The 20,737-nt window shown below is 33.3% G+C and overlaps 2 protein-coding genes and 1 non-coding gene across 4 annotated transcripts; 2 read left to right on the plus strand and 1 right to left on the minus strand.

Moving 5' to 3' along the window:
- The first annotated feature begins 2,676 nt into the window (after positions 1 to 2,676).
- On the plus strand, positions 2,677 to 2,750 carry TRNAI-AAU. Its single transcript has one exon. It is a non-coding gene; the product is annotated as a tRNA-Ile (tRNA).
- Positions 2,751 to 2,917: 167 nt separating this feature from the next.
- Positions 2,918 to 8,677, minus strand: LOC122588958 (probable inactive receptor kinase At5g58300). 2 transcript variants are annotated; one of them, XM_043761180.1, is made up of 3 exons: positions 8,612 to 8,677; positions 4,840 to 6,171; positions 2,918 to 4,115 (listed from the first exon to the last, which is right to left on the minus strand). In XM_043761180.1, the coding sequence occupies exons 2-3, from the start codon at positions 6,110 to 6,112 to the stop codon at positions 3,493 to 3,495; spliced, it is 1,896 nt and encodes a 631-aa protein (XP_043617115.1). In that variant the 5' UTR covers positions 6,113 to 6,171; positions 8,612 to 8,677; the 3' UTR covers positions 2,918 to 3,492. The 2 variants fall into 2 exon arrangements, with proteins under 2 accessions (XP_043617115.1, XP_043617114.1); XM_043761179.1 differs by lacking the exon at positions 8,612 to 8,677 and adding an exon at positions 6,429 to 6,651.
- Positions 8,678 to 14,779: 6,102 nt separating this feature from the next.
- Positions 14,780 to 16,842, plus strand: LOC122588002. The gene is made up of 4 exons (XM_043760150.1): positions 14,780 to 15,415; positions 15,503 to 15,828; positions 15,922 to 16,142; positions 16,217 to 16,842. The coding sequence occupies exons 1-4, from the start codon at positions 14,780 to 14,782 to the stop codon at positions 16,840 to 16,842; spliced, it is 1,809 nt and encodes a 602-aa protein (XP_043616085.1).
- Positions 16,843 to 20,737: the final 3,895 nt, after the last annotated feature.

Raw genomic sequence — 20,737 nt, forward strand, 5'->3', positions numbered from 1 at the left:
CGTCCAACCCTTGTTAGTTGTTACCACCTATATGCCATGTATTAGGTTCGAATGGAATTCTATTGAGCGTACCAAATTTGTATGTTACCAAGGTACATATTGACAGGTCTAATTATGTGTAACTGCATTTGCACTTGTTAAACCCTTGAAACTAATCATAACATACATCCTTCATGAACTTTGAAACTAAGAATAACTTTGTCGATGAAATGAAGTGTTGAAAAGTGATAAATTGGTGATGAAAAACAACAAATAAGATTGTAAAAATTTATGTTACTGTCGAAAGTTAAAATTACAACATTCTTTTCATAATTTAGCTAGGCTTAGTTTGTTTCCTTATGATAAGCTCGCGATAACGTTTTGTTCTCATGATAGGTGTGTGTCATAGTTGTAACTTGTAAGGTTCATATTGTCTTCGTGTCGGTTTTTGCGGGATTAATGAAATTTAGACCATTTCAAAACAAAGAAAGCTTGGCTACCGGTTAACTTTTTTTTGTTCGGTTACTTTTCCCATTTTTCAAAACTTTCAAAGAAACTCAACATCTCATCTTAATTGTTGTGTTTTTTATTTAGGATATCTTTTGCATGCCAGAATGAATGTCAGATGGTATTTCTATACAGAGGTGATAAGCCTCAAATTGTACATGTTTCCCTACAGCGAATTGGACGTTTTATACTAGTTTTATAGCCGTTTATACTTGTTTTGTGGTGCATTATGGTATTTGCTAGTGGTTTCAGGCCTACAGCAGGTGTATTGCACCTAATTGGTAGAAAATAGCTCAGAAGTGGTCCATATGCAATAACGGAAGAAGAACGAAGCTGAAATGGCAACTCCAGGCAAGACCTCGCGGCGCGAGGAGGTGCTCTAGCGGCGCGAGTTGAGGAAATTCAAGTCAGAACTTTAGCCTGAAGTAGATAGCGGCGCGAGCTGGTGATCTAGCGGCGCGAGCTAGGGTTTTCAACCTAGTAGCGGCGCGAGGGAAGCTACTAGCGGGCGCGAGTTTGCTGTTTTTCGGACAGAAATGCTCAAGAACACCTCTAGCGGTGCGATCCAAGTCCCTAGCGGCGTGAGATCTATCTGACATCACCATTTTCTCTCTCCTGGGGTATAAATACCATCCACCATTCCACCCAAACGAAATTCTTGGACACTTTAGCTCACACACTTATACTCCAGCCGATTTTCAAGGGTTTTGAAGAGTTTTTCACCACTCCAACATCATTTGAAGACTTGAAGATTAATTTTAGTTATTGTTACTCATTGTAGCTCGATTGTAACTTCGATTTGGATTTGTTCTCTACATTGGGTACATTATGTCTTCCTTTCTATTTCAATCTTTAGCTTTTAACATTATGAGTAGCTAAATCTTTATACATCTATGAAGATGAAGTGAAACAATTAGTTATGGTTGCATAGTATTTTGAATTGAAGTTGGTTTAACTTAACATTTTGTCAAGATCTTAATGAAGTGATTTCTTCTACTTAAATTTGTGTTCTTGGTGATATTTGTGTTCTTCAATAGTGGTACTAGTTGAATGCAAGTATTATTTTAGTTGTTTGTCTATGAACAACTTTTGCTTGGTCATGGTATGATAGTAAGGAATACAAGTTTAATAGAAATTACTTTGTTAAGTGAATTTAACGGTTGGTGGTACCACGTTTCTTTCACAAAGATAAAATTGTTATTTAGATAATCAAACAAACTAGTTAGTTCAAGGAATTGTAATAGGTTGGTGGTACCACTTGTTGCAAGAAATTGGGTTGATTAGGTGATTGAGTAAATTTTACAAACGTTGTGCACCCGTTTGTGGTTTTGACTTGTCACGATTATTGTCACCAACATTATTGAATTTTGAGCTTAAACCATATGCAACCTAAACTTCTTGTGTAGCGGATTCGACATAGATGGCTTTTTAATTATTTGTTACAACTCAAACTATTTTCGCATACTCTCGATTGACACTGGTTGAGTATTTCATTTATTTTACTTGTTGATTAATTAGCTTTCTGAAACGCAAAGTGACAACTCGGTCACAAACCAAACTTTCTTTTGATTTACATTTTTACAACCTTAAGTACAACATTCAGTCCTTGTGATCGATCCTGGTCTTACCAATTAACTATATTACATACGAACGGGTACACTGCCCGTAAGTGTGTGGTAGTCAGTAAGCGGTAGATCTTGTTATCAATTATTAAACCCGATTTCACACATCAGAGGTTAGGGGTCTAGGTTAATCTTTGCCTCATCTTCAATGATACTTTGTATACTCTCATAGTTAGTGTTTTTATCAATGAGTTGAAGCTATTAAAAGAAATAACCCCTGTCTACAAGCATGCAACTGAATAATAATGTTTTGGTGTCTAGTATAAGTTATAACCGCCCCATTTTTTCTAAAACTATGACATAAATGGAGCCAAAATAATAATCAAATTTTATCTAAATGTTGTTTCAAAACACAAGTAGTTGTAACTATCAATTTTTTTAATCTTATAGTTATTATAATTTGTCAATGTAAAAGATTGGTATAAATGTATAATAGTGAAATCTTTATTAGTCGATGAAAAATGTCATTTTGACTACATTTTAGAAGGTTAATAATCGTTCAAATTTTGATGCATCACTTCCGGAAATCTGTGAGTTTTAAGGATACAAGGAGACTATTTCAACAAATGGCCTATTAGCTCAGCTGGTTAGAGCGTCGTGCTAATAACGCGAAGGTCGCAGGTTCGAGACCTGCATGGGCCATACTTATTGAGATTCTTTTTCTATTCTTTTCCCTTTCTGAACATCAGTTAAAAAGCCAACTTTTCAAACCACTTGTTACAAAAATGAGTTAAATTATTCTTTTGATTATAAATATGAGTATAACAATAACACCGCATAGGTAAAAATCATACATATAGATCGAACTGTATGGTAAGTAATCACATATTTTTACTACTATTCATAGCAAAATTTCAATATTCGTTACCATTATGGACTATTTTACAAAAGATTCTAAATTCGAACTCCACTGGGTGCAATCTTCAAGATGGCAAAAAATGTTTCGGAAACAGCCACAAGATACCTCGATTAGGTCGCATATATCAGAGTCAAAAGAAAAGATCCCGCTTTCCCCGTGGTGATTTGAATAAGCTCTGTTTACGCATTTATTGGAAGCACATATGAGATACGAAAGAGCTAGCTAATCGAAAACAAGATTTCAGTACTAAGCCTTTTCCGAGTAACCTGAATAACCTTTGTTTGCACGTTTATGAAAGCACAGATGAGATAAACAAGAGCGAGCTCATGCCGGTAGTAATTGACTAACTATAAATATTGTAAAACAACCCCAATAAATCAAAACACAAAATTCTAGTACTAGTAATAACAAAGAGCATTTGCATATTGATGCTTTTAGTAGTGTCTTTATAAGATGATGCAAATGCAATCCAATGCATGTTTTCTTGAACTCTTCCCTCAAACCACTTAAACTTGAACTGAACAATCATGGAGTGACCACATTAGACCTGTTATCGTCAGAAGAAGGCCTATAATCAGAGGAATCCGACGGTCGTAAATCCATGATCAGCTTAACAACTTCCTCCATTGATGGTCTCGTATCAGGAACCCTGGTTACACACATAAGCCCAATTTGAAGCAACTGAACCATCTCTTCTTCAACATGTTGTTGCTTCATTAGTTCCACATCAAACACCTCCGCAGTCCATTCTTCACGGACCACAGACCGGACCCATCTGGGAAGGTCACCCACCTCGTCTTGACCCGATGCTGGGAGAGGGGCTTTGCCTGTTAGGATCTCGAGAAGTAGGACCCCAAAGCTGTAAACATCTGATTTATGAGTGAACTTTCTGGTTTCAATCACCTCGGGTGCATTATATCCTATGCACCGGGATTTTGTAGGGAGGAAGGTCATCAGTGGGGCTAAGCCCAGATCGGATACACAACCCTCAAGGTCTCGGGTGAGAAGGATGTTTGAAGATTTGATGTTACCATGGGTGAATCTTGCACCTCCTTCTGAGTGTATGTGAGCAATTCCTTTTGCAGCTTCAAGTGATATCTTCACTCTAGAATCCCAATCTAATGGAGTTCTTCCTATGCCTCTGTTACCTGTGTGTTATAAGAGAATATAATAAGACCGTAATTTTATATGGGTAAAAAGTAAAGGGGCCAACTATAACCTATATAGTTATGAATGAGTTGATTCGTGTTATGTTTAATCTATATGACGTAAAACTACATGTCTCAATGATCAGGTTATGTTTCATATATTATGGGTCAAATGGGTAAAAAAGATTATATAGCTAAGTGGAAATGGGTAAAATGGGTCAGCCAAAGTGTATTAATGCTTATATTATATAAAACAGCCTAATTTGTTTGTTACAAGAGTAAGATGTTTATTGAAATAGCATGTTTTTTGTAATCATGTTAGGCTGTTAGCTTATATCTTACAAAATAAATGTGTTTCCAGCCCCCTCTGACCCAACGTAAACCAAAAATTTAACTGTTTTGACCTAAACCCATTTTGATCGGCAATCCGCTTATTCAATCACCTATAAGGAAACTTACTTAGCTCAAAACGAAAATAAGTCAAACAAGTAGTCGTCTGTCAAATCGTATATGTAATGCATACAAACTCCAATGCGGTAATATCGTTTTGGTAGTTATATTATACACATGAACTGTTATCAAAAGTAAACTATTTAAATATTAACCCGACCCACACCAGAAAAACAACGTTTAAACCTTTTTCCAACCCACCTGACCCAAAAATTGCAAAACTCTATGAAAGAGCCGGTAAACCACACTCAGATCCTAGATAGTTTTTTCATACCATGTAGTAGTGATGAGAGGCTTCCAGTGTGCATGTACTCAGAAACAAGAAGCTTTTCATCCTTAGAATAATAGTAAGCGCACAACGGCACAATGTTCGGGTGCCTTCCAAGCTTCCCTACCAATTCCATATGCTGTTCAAATTCTTTCTTAGGAACCCCAACTTCCCGTATCCGTTTCACCACCACTGTCGTTTCCTCATCCAATATAGCCTTATAAGCGGTTCCATAGCTACCTTTTCCAAGAACTTCAGCCGATGCCCTCAACAAATCTTCAAGATCGAAGTTATAAGCACTTCCCTCAAAGAAAACCAACTTGTTTTTCTCGGCTGCTTGTACCCCACTTCCAAAGTCATCAGATTTCTCATTTTTCCCAGGAGTGACAGCTTGGACCTTTAACTCACCAACAGAATCTTCATTTTTCTTCTTTAAACAGCAGAACAGTAATAGCACAAGTAAAAGGAGTAGCAAGAAGCCTCCTATAACAATGCCCACTATAGCAACAGTACTTAGTTTCTTATGTTTCTTCGAGGGCATGGGCATTGAGGGGAGATCACTAGGAGTGGTCAAAGGTGAACATTGAGCCAAAGGTGGCCCACATAAGAAAGAATTTCCTTCGAATGATGAAACCGGAAATTTCTGGAGGGAAGCTGGAATAGACCCATTTAGTACGTTGTTGCTAACATTCAGAACCCGAAGTCTAGTATGGTTCAGGTCTGGAATATTTCCTGAAAATGAATTGAACTGGAGGTTCAATGAAGTGAGTCGGGTCAAATTCTTTAATGTTTCTGGAATTTTACCCAAGAATGAGTTGAAAGAGAGGTCTAATACAGTCATTTGAGGGGATAAAAGAGGAATTTCACCAGAGAAGTTATTGTGTTGAAGGTAAAGAGACTGAAGAGAAGGAATAGATGGTATATCAGAAGGAAGATTCCCACTTAGAAAATTGGATCTCAAACTAAGAATTCTTAGAGCATCTAGTTTTCCAATAGTATTGGGAGGGATTTGACCATAAAGTCCAACTCCTGGGAGATGGATGGCGATAACACGAGTTTTCTCATCATTACATTTGACGCCAACCCAAGAAGTGCAAATAGAATCAGTAGAATTCCAGTTAAAGTTTCTAAGATGTGGCACGGCAGAAGCAAAACTAAGGAGAGATTGAGCATCAGAGCTCAGATCAGCAGTTGTGATGTAAAGTTTGTGCAGTAGGAGGATGAAAGCAGTCGCTGATAATAACTGGAGCTTCATTGAGTTTTCAGTTGTGGTCCGCATACACTATTACATAAATAACCTTGAACTCTGAAACTCCAATGGAACTCCTGATTAGGCACCTATACAAAGAACGAAGGCTAGAAACTTATGTACAGCAGTATAATGTTGAAGAAATCTTGCACAATTGAAGACAATGTTGTTTAAGAAGAACTACCAAACGGAATGTGAAATATAACAGAAATTGAATTTAAGACAACATTTGGAAAATCTTTCAAGATAATTAGCATAACAGTGAGAAACAACTCAACAAGAAGATATGAAAAATATTGAAGTAAAATGCAAGTTATATATAATTTGAATATAACTGGATTGTTACCTTGCAAGACCTGCATATAATGGGAGTGATGAAGTGAAAAAATGTGCTCAATAAAGTTTCAAACTTTGGTAGAGTGGTCTGATTATCTTAACCTTCTCACCTTTTTCCATATGGGATAAAGCAGAGAATAATTGTTTATAAACTTTAGTTTTTCGGTAGAAAGTATGCACTTAAATGTTTAGCAAACAACCATTTAGAAGAAACAGAGTATCGTTCCCGAATTTAGAAAATTAAAGAGAGATGAGACTTAATAATATATTCAAATTTATATGAGTTGATCAAAGATTTGTTTGTGATCTAAAGAACCATAAGCCATAAATTTAGATATGTTTTGGCATAAACTTTTCCATAGTGGAAAACAGGAGTCATTTTATGTGTTAATAGAGAACAAAAGTATTAAACAAAAAACAAAATAAAGGAAGTAAATGAGTGACAAGGAGAATCTAACCTAAAAGAAAAAGACCAAACACTAATAAAAAGAAAAAGCAAAAGTACACTCCATTGTTCTGCAAAAAGCAAAGAAATTCTTCTTGGCTATAAAGAAAAATGTTACAACTTAAATGTATAATTTCAATCATCCAATACAACTTTTATCATAAATTGCCTTATATATATTTGTTTATCGGTGAATGCATGAAGTGATATAAAGTGGGCTAATTGGGCATGGGACCATAACTCAAAAATTGTTATGGCCAACCCAAAAACTTGAATAACTGGTCATGTTCTATTGTTCTGCGCCTTTTTATACTAATTTAAGAGCTTTGTAATCTATAAAGTTATCAATATTTGTATAACATTAAATTCTGGTAATTCTGATGGGTACTAATGATCCAGAAAGTCCAAAATGTTCCAAGCCTCTAGGACCACCCAAACACTCAAGTAGTAGTATTGCCTTTTCTTATATAACTAACCTAAAATAATCAAAAATGTTATTACAGATTTGCTTCTTCATTAAGGAAGATATCCCTAACCAATATATTTATTGTTACCTGTTGTTTTCTTTTGTAAGACCATTAGTTATTGAACTTAATAAAAGTAAATACTTATTACAGCTATCAAGAAGACGATGTTTTATCAACAACTGACTGCTACTCAAGGGACATTTCATCACACTTCCATCCTATTTGTAATTGTTACCATATTATACTTTCGGAATAGTACCAAGTAATGAAGTAATGCAGGTTAACCGTTTTTCCATTATTGTTTAAAGTCTTTTATTTCGATGACTCCACAAATATAAGTTACAGAAAAAGAAAGAGACTGTTAGTATAGCACTTTCCCAAAGAATTATATAGTCAGTATGACATAAAGATACATTTTTTTTCAAAAATAGCCAGAACTAAGGAATATCGTATCTCTTTTCCATGATATTATAGGCACATTGCTACATCTTATAAATATTGTATCCCCAAAATGCTTCTAGTCTAGCGCTAACCTGTACAACAGACGTTGTAGGTCTACGTCTTGCAATATAAACATGTGAATATTGTATCTCCAATCTATCCGTTTTCTAAAATTATCATTCTATCTTCAATTTATCTACTGTTTCTGTTTCGACCTCAAGAAAAAAGTTTAACTATCATAAATTCATAATTTCATAGTTAGGATTATTAGGATATATACATACATACATTACATAAGTTCAATAAAATACAGAGAGAAAGATATGCAAAAAATCTGTTAAACTAGTTCAAAAAATGTTCACCTAAAACTAAAATAAAACACTATATATTTATTTCAGATCACACAATCTATGGATCTGACAAAAACTATTACTGCTATAAATATATAATATTCTATTTAATATTAATAACTATAAATCATATATAAATAATAAAATATACAGAGAGAATGTAAATTCAACAGTTTTTGGTTTTTGTCTTTTAGGATTAAATTAGAAATAAAGGCTATATATATCACTGACTGACTGTATGCAAATCTTCCAAAGTCACTAATATTTAATTAACTAAAATAAAATATTTAATTAAAAAAATTCACCTAACCACTAACAAAATCAGCCTTACTGGATGTAAATTTTCTTCAATTTATTCAGATTTAATCAAATCAACTATCAAATCCACACACAGATACATACATATACATACATATTATATATATATATATATATATATATATAACTCAAAATCATAAATGTTTCAAGCAAATGTAAATATGTATCTTACCTGTAATGAATCGTGGATACAATGAGCAGCAATCTGAAATGAGTTCACAAACAGCTTCAAATTTCAGCTCAAAATTTAAAAATTAAAAATATGTGAGAGCAGCTGTGTGTATGTAAAAAAAAATGTATTTTATTTTTGAAATAAATATAAAGTAAAATAAAATGTATATTTTGATTGTTGAATTTTGAAGTTAAATTGGCAACGGCATTCTCCTGAAACTTGTTCAAAGCCGAGGAAAAAGAGACAAAATAATTTAATTAAATTAAATAGAAATTAATTAAATGGAACGGGAATGGAAATTGGCGGTGCATTAAAATGTTGTTTTAATTTATTTACCGTTAGAAAAAATTATAATGTTTCCTTCTACTTCTACATAAGAAAGGAGAAGGTTGAATAGAAAAAAAAAAATAATAAATTATATTTATATATAAGTGCATTCTTGAGTATTACGGAGTATCATTTAAAAAAAAAGAAAGTAAATAAAAAAATTTAAATGCATTCTTGAGTTAAAAGAGAGTGATTAAAAAAGGATAAATATATGTAATTTTATATTTACAGCCTCATAGTTATTATTATTCATATAAGGTTTGAAGGGTATATTCATAAATTTAAGTTATCCTTCCAAATCTTGCAAAATATAGAGAGAAAATTTTTAGGTCTAAGACCCTCTACTTTTTTTTTCCCATCACTTTCCTTTCTTTTACTAAAAAAAACTCAAGAATACAAAAACATAAATTTTTCTTCTCCTTCCCTTTCTTATCCCACATAAATAAAACTCAGAATACACCCCTAGAGTTCTATGATTCTATCTATTATATTTCTTTGTACTACAATAACAAAAGTTTTTTTTTCAAACTTCAAAGCACATGTTTATTTTTAACTAAATTAACTAGTTTTTTTTAACGGCGTGTTAGTTGATTAGTGGCTCAAACTCTAACAGTGACATCTAAGTGGACAGTATGTTAGAGGCTGAACCCGAAGGCACCTTTGGAGACCAAAGGTGTGATAACACCGCCCGCGCACGCCCGAATAGGTAAATGCCTGAAACTATGAAGAATTAAGAACTAGTTAAGTGAACATTTCTTAAAATACAACATTACTTTTATCTAAAATGATTTTTTTAGCGACATTATAATCTAGGTCTACACCTAAATTACAGACATACTTGAGATGAAAACTCTTAAAAACCTCAAATAATACATTGCTACAAGTGTAAGAAATAAAACTCAAACCTTGATAGATTTTTTGAAAGTTAAAAACCTTTTACTTTTTTAATAATAAAAGAGTAACGACGACAATAAAATTGATTATTAATCAATTTGACACTTGTAATGACAAAAAAAAAATCATTTTCTTTGAATAACTTAAACTAGAAAAAATTTATTTATTTAATACGGTATAAAATACTCATGTCACTTGTTTACTAGGTGTCAGGAAAAAAAAATGAGTCACACTTTTATGAAATGTTTTTAGCCAATTACAAAATATACACATTAAAAGTCATAGTGTATAATTATATAGAGCATGTATTACTATGGATGACTACAAAATGCTATAAATGGCTAAAAAAAAATGTTATAAATTTATCATTCCTCTTTATATGGGATAATAAAAAGTCATTTATAGTTACTTGTATAATAATCAACATTAATTCATATCAAATATTATGTACATTCGGTAAGGATGACATTTAACAATTGGCGAGTAACAAGAATCTCGAGGTAAACCATTTAGATCAATTGAAATTGAGAAATAAATTGCTAAAAGTGAAACTTGTTTCCGTGACAATTTATCTAGTTGTGTCGTATAGGTAGTTAAGGAATAGCTAAAGTTGGACACATTTTTTTATTTAACAATTAATCTTAGAATATGAACATTTCGTATCATAGTGGTATCAAATCCTGTATAACAATATTATAATTAATTCTTAGAAAATTTTAAATCAAGATTTCTCATCATGTCGAACTGATGATGTATGCTTGCATAAGTGGTGTGACACTTTATTTAGTTTTGCTAGAGGTAACTTTAGTTTGAAATCTTAGGTAACACCAACTTAAAAGGTGATATAATTATGTCTAATTTGAAATAAATGTGGTAGCAACAAATGATGGTGGTTGTTGGATAACAAATCATCCCATACACCTGTTTGAATTTCTCTAATAATATGTCAACATTCTGCCTCTGATTTATATAGTGTTATAACATCATCATATTAGCACATGGTAGGCCATGTCTTCAAAACAAACAAAGAATTCTTAGTCTTACATACCATTTCACGTTTTGCTTGCTTCGACCATCTTTAACAACGAAGATTTTCACTGATATATTACCTTAAACGCGCTGAGCCTTAGATATGTTTCTTTACAGGTGTCGACGTGTTCACCGGCGTGTTATAGCAAATTGGTGCCCACTGCGTTGGTTGTTGGACGTGTTTGGGGTTTTTGTTTTTCTTCTTTTCCAATGGAGGGGTATTAAATTTAAATAGTGATGCGAAAGTGTGAAACCAGTAAACTCAGTTTTCATTATGATAGTTATGGGTAAAATTGTTTCAGTATGTTAGGTTGGTGCAGTGGCGGAACTCGAACCAGAAGTGACCGGTAGTACAAATTTTTTTCCACTAGCATTGTATTAGCTAAAACGTAACAATAATAATGATAACAACTAAATTGTTACGATTTTTAGCATTTTTAACAGATTTTTTTGACTATTTTTAATGAGTTTTAAGAATTTTTGGCATTTTTAGTGGTTTTTCTTTATCATTTAGTTGTACATACACATCTTTATAAGTGTTATTGATAAAAAATGTTTCAAAAGTTTAAAGTTGGTTATAAGACCGGTATCCGATATTTATTTGACTCGTAGCACCAATAAAAATACATCATTTTTTGAAAAATTCTAACTACATGAATTTAACGGATTCGTAGTTCAGGCTACCCCTTGTTGCAATGTAGTTCCGCCCCTGGGTTGGTGTGATGCTGACATAGACATCAACCCATTGAGTTGTCACTGTGATGGTTATAAATAATGTGATGGTTATAAATAATTATATTAATTAATCGATTCATAATAAGATGATTTATTTAATAAGTCATGTTATGTCTAGATATACAAATCTCATTCAAAAAAAGCCACCTTACTATTGTGATTGCTTGAGAGAGTTCGACCTCATTTAACAAATTTTCAGTTTAAAGATTTTTTCAATTAATTTTGGTAAATATGGTTAAATTAAAAGGGAAAAATATTTGGACTATTGAAGTTGATAAACAAGACAGATAGGGTTGGAAGACTATGTTGGAGTTAAAAGATAAAATTAAAGGGCATGTTAGATATGTGATTAGTAATGGAATGAAGATATCCGTCTAGTATGATAAATGGTGTGAACAAGGACCTTTATGTGATAAAATTTCAAGAAGATCAATATATGAGGTAAGATTATCTGATGATATGAAAGTTGCTGAATGTATTAGTGATGGAAGTGGCCAACTGATTGGTTGGATAAATTTCAATGAGAAAATCGCGATAATAGCCGAATTTCGTTGCGATTGTACCAAAATAGTCAAGTTTTTTCGGATTATCACAAAATAGCCATATAAATCGCAATATTTCATCAAAATCGCATAAAGAGGCAATGCGATTCTGCGAAATCGCAATATCGCAACGCGAAATGGAAGAATCGCAATGCGAAGTTGAAGATCGCAATGAGAAGTTGAAGATCGCAATGAGAAGTTGAAGATCGCAATGCGATTTTGATGCTTATTGTGATTTTTTTTTTTTGATGTTAGCAGCTTCAAGTTGTGATCAATGGTGGTTCAGTAGCAACTGCAAGGTTAATAGCTGGCAAGACTTCCAATTGGTTTACTGATAATCGAAGTAGCATTTGTTAATATGCATCACTCGCTTGTGTTTCCATTATGAACTTGATATTGATGTGGTAGGAGTGAGCTGTTAATAGAGTTAGTTCATTTACCGTCATGGAACAAAAGAAAGCATGTTAAAAAAAACGGGTCTTTCAAATATTATAATATATGTATATGTATATATATATAGGGGTGGGTTATTTTGAGAACCATAAAAAAAAAAAAAGAACGCGAGAACCAAGGCCACACATCTCATCTCCTTTTTTCTCTCTCATCACTTTCATTCAAATTTTTCAAAACGTTTTATCTCACAAACCGTGCATCGTTAGACGAAAAAAAAACCATGGGTAGTCTTAAATTTCGTGCTCTTTCATTAGAGATGCGACTTGATATACTTTTAAATTCCTACACACACATGTGTAGGACGTCCTACACTTGTGTAGGTTATACATCATACACATGTGTAGAATTATCGCTAAAAAAAAATTAAAAAAAATTTCGAAATTTAAAAGTTTGTCAAAAGTATATCAAGTCGCATCTCTAATGAAAGAGGACGAAATTTTAAGACTACCCATGCTTTTTTTTTTCGTTTAACGATGTACGATTTGTGAGATAAAACCATTTGAATGAATTGGGTGAAAATGAGGAGAGAGAAAATTAAATATCATCATGATCAAAATCAATGGCCAGGATTGATTCTCGCGTTCTTTTTTTTTAAAGGTTCTCAAACTAACTTTCCTCTATATATATATATATATATATATATATAAATATAAGCAGCAGCTTATGGAGCCAAATTCTTCCACTCTAAATATATGTCACATTTAGAGGTAATTGTCCATTAAGATAATTGTCATAATATAATTATGTAAAATATATGAAGCAAAGGCAACAAGTAATTGTCCATTATATAACAAAACATTTTTGTGTTTTTGCCCAGTCGTTACCAAGCATGTCTCTCCTTTGGTGAATGTATAAGTGTTATAATTCAAATATCCCAAACTCATGAATCGCAAGGAGATGTTAAAAAAAAATAAAATAAAAAGATAAGATTTTTTGCGATTTTATCCATAAAAAGATAAGATTTTTTACGATTTTATCCATAAAAAGATAAGATTTTTTCCAATTTTATCCATAAAAGATAAGATTTTTTCAAAATATGATCAAGATTTTCTGAACAAAAGTACCTAGTATATGACTTGATTGAATGTATTATAATTTCTAACATAATTAGCTAAATATATTGAACATGTCTCTTCCCAATTTATTTCTCTCCCAATTCCAAATTAAAGATATGTTTTTTTATTTACTTAGCTTTATACAACTAATTAATTTATTATTTAGTATAAATTGTTACCTTTTTAGTCTACTCTTTCTTAATGGCATCATCTAATGTCGTGACTGTTTGGGTAGATTTATGTTTTGGAGGATCATGGGAAAATGTAAATGATTGTTTACAGTATTTACCATCTCCTATGAATGTTTCACTAAAACTCTCATTTAAAAAGTTAACTTATAAAGGGTTAGTTTTACGTGTTGCAAAAAAGTTGAGTATAGAGCCTGAAAGTGGGTTTAAACTATCTTATTTGAAAGAGGGAAAAGTTTATTTGTTAAATGACAATGAAGATGTTGATCGATTCATGGCTTATATTAGCGTTACAACAGACAACGTTGCATTGTATGTTGTTCAACCTAATCAATTAAGTGTTTTTGGTGATCACAATGTACAACAAGATAATTACCAACAGTTTCATCACCAACAAACTTTCGTTCCACCATATTATCATCAAAACCCACAATATATCCAATACTCTCAAAACCCACAAAATTTCCCTTATAATCCAAATGTCAACCAATATATAGACCCAGACGCAAGTTTCCGAATAGAATCCTCAGATGATGTTACACAATATCCTAATTTTGAAGATAACTCAAATTTAGTTTGGGGTGAAACTAAAACAGCAGAGGTTCAAAGTCATTTTGATACTTTTGATCTTAGTCAATATTCTGATTTTGACGATAACTCAGATCTAGTTTGGGGTAAAATAAAAGATGAAGGGGGAGAAGATGAAAGAGAGGAAGATGAAGGAGAGGAAGAAGAAGGGGGGGGGGGGGAGATGAAGGAGAAGAAGATGAAGGAGAGGAAGAAGAAGGGGGGGAGGATGAAGGAGAAGAAGATGAAAGAGAGGAGATGGTGAAAGAAGCTGTTGAACATCCATTCATTAATTCATATAATGAAGAAGAAGAAAGAGAAGAGAAAATTGCACGTGATAAAAAGAAGAAGAAAGAGCCACGAGAGTATAACTGGAATATGCCAGAGTTACTTCCAATACCTGAAGAAGAAGAGTTGGTAAAGATACCTGTTGATTGTTACACAAAATATCTTCGTGTAAAGAAGGATGATTGTTTTGATACAAAGGAAGATTTAAAGATAGCTTTGTATACAAAGTGCGTGGAAGACGGCTATCAGCTAATTGTTGATAGATCAACCAAAGATCGTTTTGAAACGAAGTGTAGACAGGATAAAAATTGTACATGGCGTATGGTTGCGAAGAGGGTAACAGGTTGTGAAATGTTCCAAGTAAGAACTTTCAATGATCAACATACTTGTTCAAGAACCCAACTTTACCCTCACCATAGACAGGCAAACAAAAAGGTGTTGGGTGGATTTTTGTCTGAGTTGATGTTTGTGAAAGGAAGGGTATATAGGGGTCATGAGATTATGACCGACATGGATGCCCGGTTCAAGATTAACATCTCATATTCTCAAGCTTGGAGAGCCAAGTGCTATGCCTTGGAATTGTTGAGGGGGTCACTGGAAGATTTGTTTGCCCAATTGCCAGCATATTGTCACAATTTAAAGCTGAAAAACCCCGGTTCGGTAACTCATATCAAAACAGATAGATATGGACGTTTTGAGTTGTTGTTTATCGCCATTGGTGCTGCGGTGAGAAAATCAAATTAACTTTTCAAACTATTTATTTACAAGCGTTTATCACATGTTTAATTTATTCTCATTATTCTTAATTTGTAGATACGTTCATTTGTTTCTTTCTTGCGGCCAGTTATTATAGTTGATGGGGCACATCTAAAAGGCCGATATCTTGGAACAAACTTATTAGCAGTAGGCATGGATGCTAATAATGGGATACTACCAATAGCTTACGGGGTTGGAAAATCTGAAACCTTTGAATCATGGACATGGTTTATGGGGCATCTTAGGGATTGCATAGGTAATGTTAGCAATTTGACAATCATTTCTGATAGGGCAAACTCAATTGATACGGCCATTAGAAGGTGTTTTCCAGATGCTTTTCACGGGCTTTGTGCTGTTCATTTGCTTAGAAATCTAAAATCAAGGTCTGCCAATATAAAACATCACTCGTGGACATACTAGAAAGCGGTGAAAGCTTATCGAGAAGTGGACTTTAATAGGCATATAAATCATTTAAGAAATGTTGTGCCTGAGTGTGCTCAAACACTACAAGAGGTTGGGTTTGAAAGATGGTCAAGAGTACACGCACTTGGAGCAAGGTATGGTTTCATGACATCTAATAGTGCAGAATCAATCAACTCTTTAAGTCGTCATTCAAGAAAATTACCCATTACCATGTTAATGGAGTTTTTTCGTGCATCTCTTCAAGAGTGGTATTATAGGAAACGAAACGTTGCAGGTATTATTTGTTTAACAATCTCACTACTTTTTATAAATGATAATATATTCTAAGTAAATTACTTAAATGTACAGAAACATTTGAACATCGTGTTACACCATGGACTGAAAAAAAGATTGCAAAACGTGTTGTGAAGTCATCATCATGGAGAGTTGAACCATGTTCAAATACATTGTTTCAAGTTATAGATCATAAGCTAAATGGGCTTGTCGATCTTGATGCAAAGACTTGTACTTGTGGGAAATGGCAAATTTCTGGTTTTCCATGTGGCCATGTTATAAAAGTTGCTCTTCATTTAAACCAAGATGATTCAACTGTATACGTTATGGACTGCTACACTTCAGAAGTATATCGACAGACTTATGCCGAGATTGTCTATCCCATACCACATCCTTCTGAATGGGAGATACCAGATGACTTACAAACAGTTCTACCACCAGTCATGGATAAAAGACTACCTGGCCGACCCAAAAACCGTGATCGTATACCGTCTAAGGGTGAAGAGAGGAAGACAACAACATGCAGTCGTTGTAAGGAACGTGGGCATACAAGGTTGACTTGTGGTGCACCCATGCCATCACAAACATCTTTTCCTACACCAAAAGAGTATGGTTCTTCATCAAGATCAAAATCAAAAGGGAAATCAACGTCGACTTCACACTCATCTCCTTTCGGGACTGTTAACTTAGGGGATTATTAGTAGTATGTTTCTTATCTATTTGAAGCTTTGTATTCATGGACTATGCAATAAATTAGTATGCATGTTAACTAGTATGTATAAACTAGCTTTGTATTCATGGACCATGAGGCTGACCATGAACTAAATGTATGTATTCATGGACTTAACTCCAAGACTATGCATTTTGAACCCGTATGATATATGCTTGTATTATGTTTGTCCCACATTGAAAGATGATGAAAATATGAATGTATTTATAAGTAATAGTTTAATTAAAGTATTCAAATTGTTTAAATCTATTTGGAGGGAAACTTTAAAAATACATATATATATATATATATACTATAACTTGATTAGCACTTAGCACTTGTTTATTAAATCTAATTGGAGGGAAAATCTAAATACGCACCAATTTTTTATGTCATTCAGCACTCGTTTATTAATTCCCAGTGAAGCTTCATGATCAACTTTGACTTACAATATCAAATTTTTTTATACTAAACCTTTACGTAATACTTCACAGAGACATTTTACTTCATTTTAAACCCCATACAATGTGTCTAACTATAACTCTAATTGCAATAGTACCCAAAAAAAGAAAAACACAAGAATCGCAATATTCTATAAAATCGCATAGCGATCTTTAAAATCGCATTGCGATCATCTTCTCATATTGCGATCTTTCTCTTCTCATTGCGATCATCCTGTTCGTATTGCGATCTTCCTCTTCTTATTGCAATCATCCAGTTCGCATTTGTAACACCCCACCGTTGGCGGAAACATGAGGTGTCATGAAAAGTACAGTACGACATGGAATTACATAGATACTGCTAAATGAAATAGAATATAATAAATATATTCCCAAATACATGAGTTCAAAGTCATAACAGTGCTAAAATAGCTTATTACAACCAAGTCCATAAAGAAATATTCCAAGGCATGTAGCCTTAAAGTCTGAAAATAAATAGAGGAGCACTAATCTCCGAAGTCCAAGCCTAGCATAGCAGTCTTTATCCTTGATTAACCTGAGCACCTGAAAAGTATACTAAAACGCGTCAACACAGAGGTTGGTGAGTTCGTAGGTTTTAATTTAAAAGTCTAGTCAAAGAGATATGTCTTTTGTCGATTATTTTAAGTCTAAACCAGTAATAGTTCAATATATAACGAGCAGAGTTACGCCATAATAAGTCCAAAAGTCTCAATGTCACAAGGTCTGGTCTTACGGTACCTGCCTTAGTCCAAAGTCTCAAGTCTCAACACACACATTAAGTACGTCCAAAGCACAACAAATAAACACATAATCACACACATACCCAAGATCAAGCACGTCAAATGGCACAAGTAACTCTATATGCACAGGCTCAATATTGAACATAAAACAGAAATCGACAAAACTGTTTGAAAATAAGTATACTTTCCACCCCAAAACTTATAAAAAGAGGGGCTACGAAACTCACCTGAAAGCAGCACAAGCACAATTATCCTAGATGAACGAACAAGAACACGAACAGTCAAAAACACTTGAAAAGAGCTCACTATCTGTCCAACAGTCCTACATCGACCACAGTCACCCAGTAAGTACTTAATTAATTGCACAAGTCCATGACTTATACTAGTGTCCTAGGAAATGCCATTATATCTCGTCAAACGTCATACTATTTTTAATAGTCTTATTGTCCTTATAAATTGCCCAAGGAAATAGTTCATTTAATAATGTCACGTTTATTGTTTATATCCGTTAAGTCTTTGTGTCAACGTCATTATAAAATATATTAAGTCCGAAAAGTCATATAGCTGGTACATCGTCTTTACAAAGTCTTTTTATTCTTTGTCTTTATATATATAGTCGTTAAAAGTCTAAAAGTCCGATAAGTCATTACTGTCGTTATACAAATGTATAATTTATAAATGGTCCTTACAACGTCTTTTTTTTTTTTTTTTTAATATATATATAGTTATGTGTAATAAATTTTTATGTATATATTTTATATATATATATATTTTCTCATATAAACTTCATAATTATAAAAATTGGAAATTAAATTTTTAAACAAGGGTCAAATTAATTTAAATCTAATTTAACTTTGTTTAAATACTTTAATTTTTGCCTAATTGACCAAAATAACATTTCTGGCCGGTTTGACCAATTTTGACCGCGTTGACCGGCGTTGACCGAAACAAAAATTTCAACCACTCTTAGATCTAACAACATTTCATAACCCAATCAATTTTTGAAACCAAAATGTATATTCCGGCCGGTTTGACCGGCGTTGACCGAACCATAATCAAGAACAAAACTAGTTTCGGTTACAATGAACAAGTTACAACACAATTTCAAGTCCAAAACCAAGTTTTTAGATCGGATCTAAGCTAGATCTAACCAAGAACGAACCGAAAATCATAGTTAGCCACGGTTTTAATTAGTATGTATGTATTCATGTGTTAAAGGACCGAAATCACAATGAGCACATCAAATCTTAATCAAGAACATAGATTTCGGATCAAACTTTTCGGATTTCAAAGATTTCGGACCATAGCTCTTAGATTTAGAAGATTTCGGGTCAAGATTTCGGATCTATCCATATATACATACATATATACATCCGAGTTGTTTAACATAATGTAAGATTTTCGGATCCAAGAGATTTTCGGATATATATATAACCTTAAACAACCGAAAATTTATATATATATTTTCTCATAGAAAATCGATTTACACAAATCTAAGAAAAGATTTTCGGATTTAAGAGAAGGAAGGAAGAGATTTAAAGCCGAAAATGTGTGTATATATATACATAAAAATTATCGTGTATATATATACACATATGACTAAAAACGGGTTTCATACAACCGAATATATATATACATACACGAAAATCTTAATTTTTGATGAAGAACACGCAATTAAATCAATGATTCGTGCCATACTTACCACGATCTAAAACAAAATAGAAGGAGAAGATGATAGATGGTGGTTCGGTGGTGGTCTTGTGGTGGTTGGCGGCCGGATTTGAGAGAAAGAGGGGGGAGGGGGGCGGCTGGAGAAGAGGAGAAAGAGAGGGAGGGAGAGTGTGCGAGAAATGAGAGGGGTTAGGGTTAGGGTTAGGGTTAGGGTTAGTAAGGGTTTTGTTGGTTCATGTTTCCCCCCTTTGACCGAGTTTGACCATCCTTGACCTTCACAAAACTCGTTTGACTAGATCATTTTACAAGACTCATGACCCGTAAATTTATTTTGTCGTCATATTTAAACGTAACTTTTTAATAGCTTTCTAACGGATATAAACATGTCTATTTTTACTTATTAAATCTTTAATTGATTTAATTTTAAGTATTTTACTAAGTTTGGCATTTCCACAAGACAACTAGCATTCCTCCTGTTCTCGAGTCCACATAAAATTTTTCTAACGTCTAAACGCTCAATAAGCCCAAATCTAATAGAAATTTATTTATTCCGTGATAAAATCTTATTAGACTAATTACGTACATAAACAATACGAACTAAAAAAAATATGACCGGGAAGTGCTTCGAAAAATACGGTCAGATGACGGTTGTCACAAGTTTAGTACTAAACAAGTTTGGGAGGATCTAAGAGTAAATTGGTCCAAGGTGGGGTGGAAAAATGTTGTATGCTTTAGCCAAATGGTACCAAGACATGCTTTCATTTTATGGCAGGCAATTCAAGGAAAACTGATAACTCAAGACAGAATGAAGAAATGGCAACAGAATGTTGACTTCCAGTGTGCTCTTTGCAAAGGAGGTTAAGATAGTCATGAACATTTATTCTGTCAATATGCATATGCCATGAAGGTCTGGAAATATATGTTAGAGTTGACTCCTTATTAAAAGGTGGTATTAAAATAAATGATATAGTTGAAAGAATTATGAATTTGTAGCCGATGCTGTGTAAGGGAGATG

This window comes from Erigeron canadensis, chromosome 2 (genome assembly GCF_010389155.1).
Source record: "Erigeron canadensis isolate Cc75 chromosome 2, C_canadensis_v1, whole genome shotgun sequence".
Lineage (NCBI taxonomy): Eukaryota > Viridiplantae > Streptophyta > Magnoliopsida > Asterales > Asteraceae > Erigeron > Erigeron canadensis.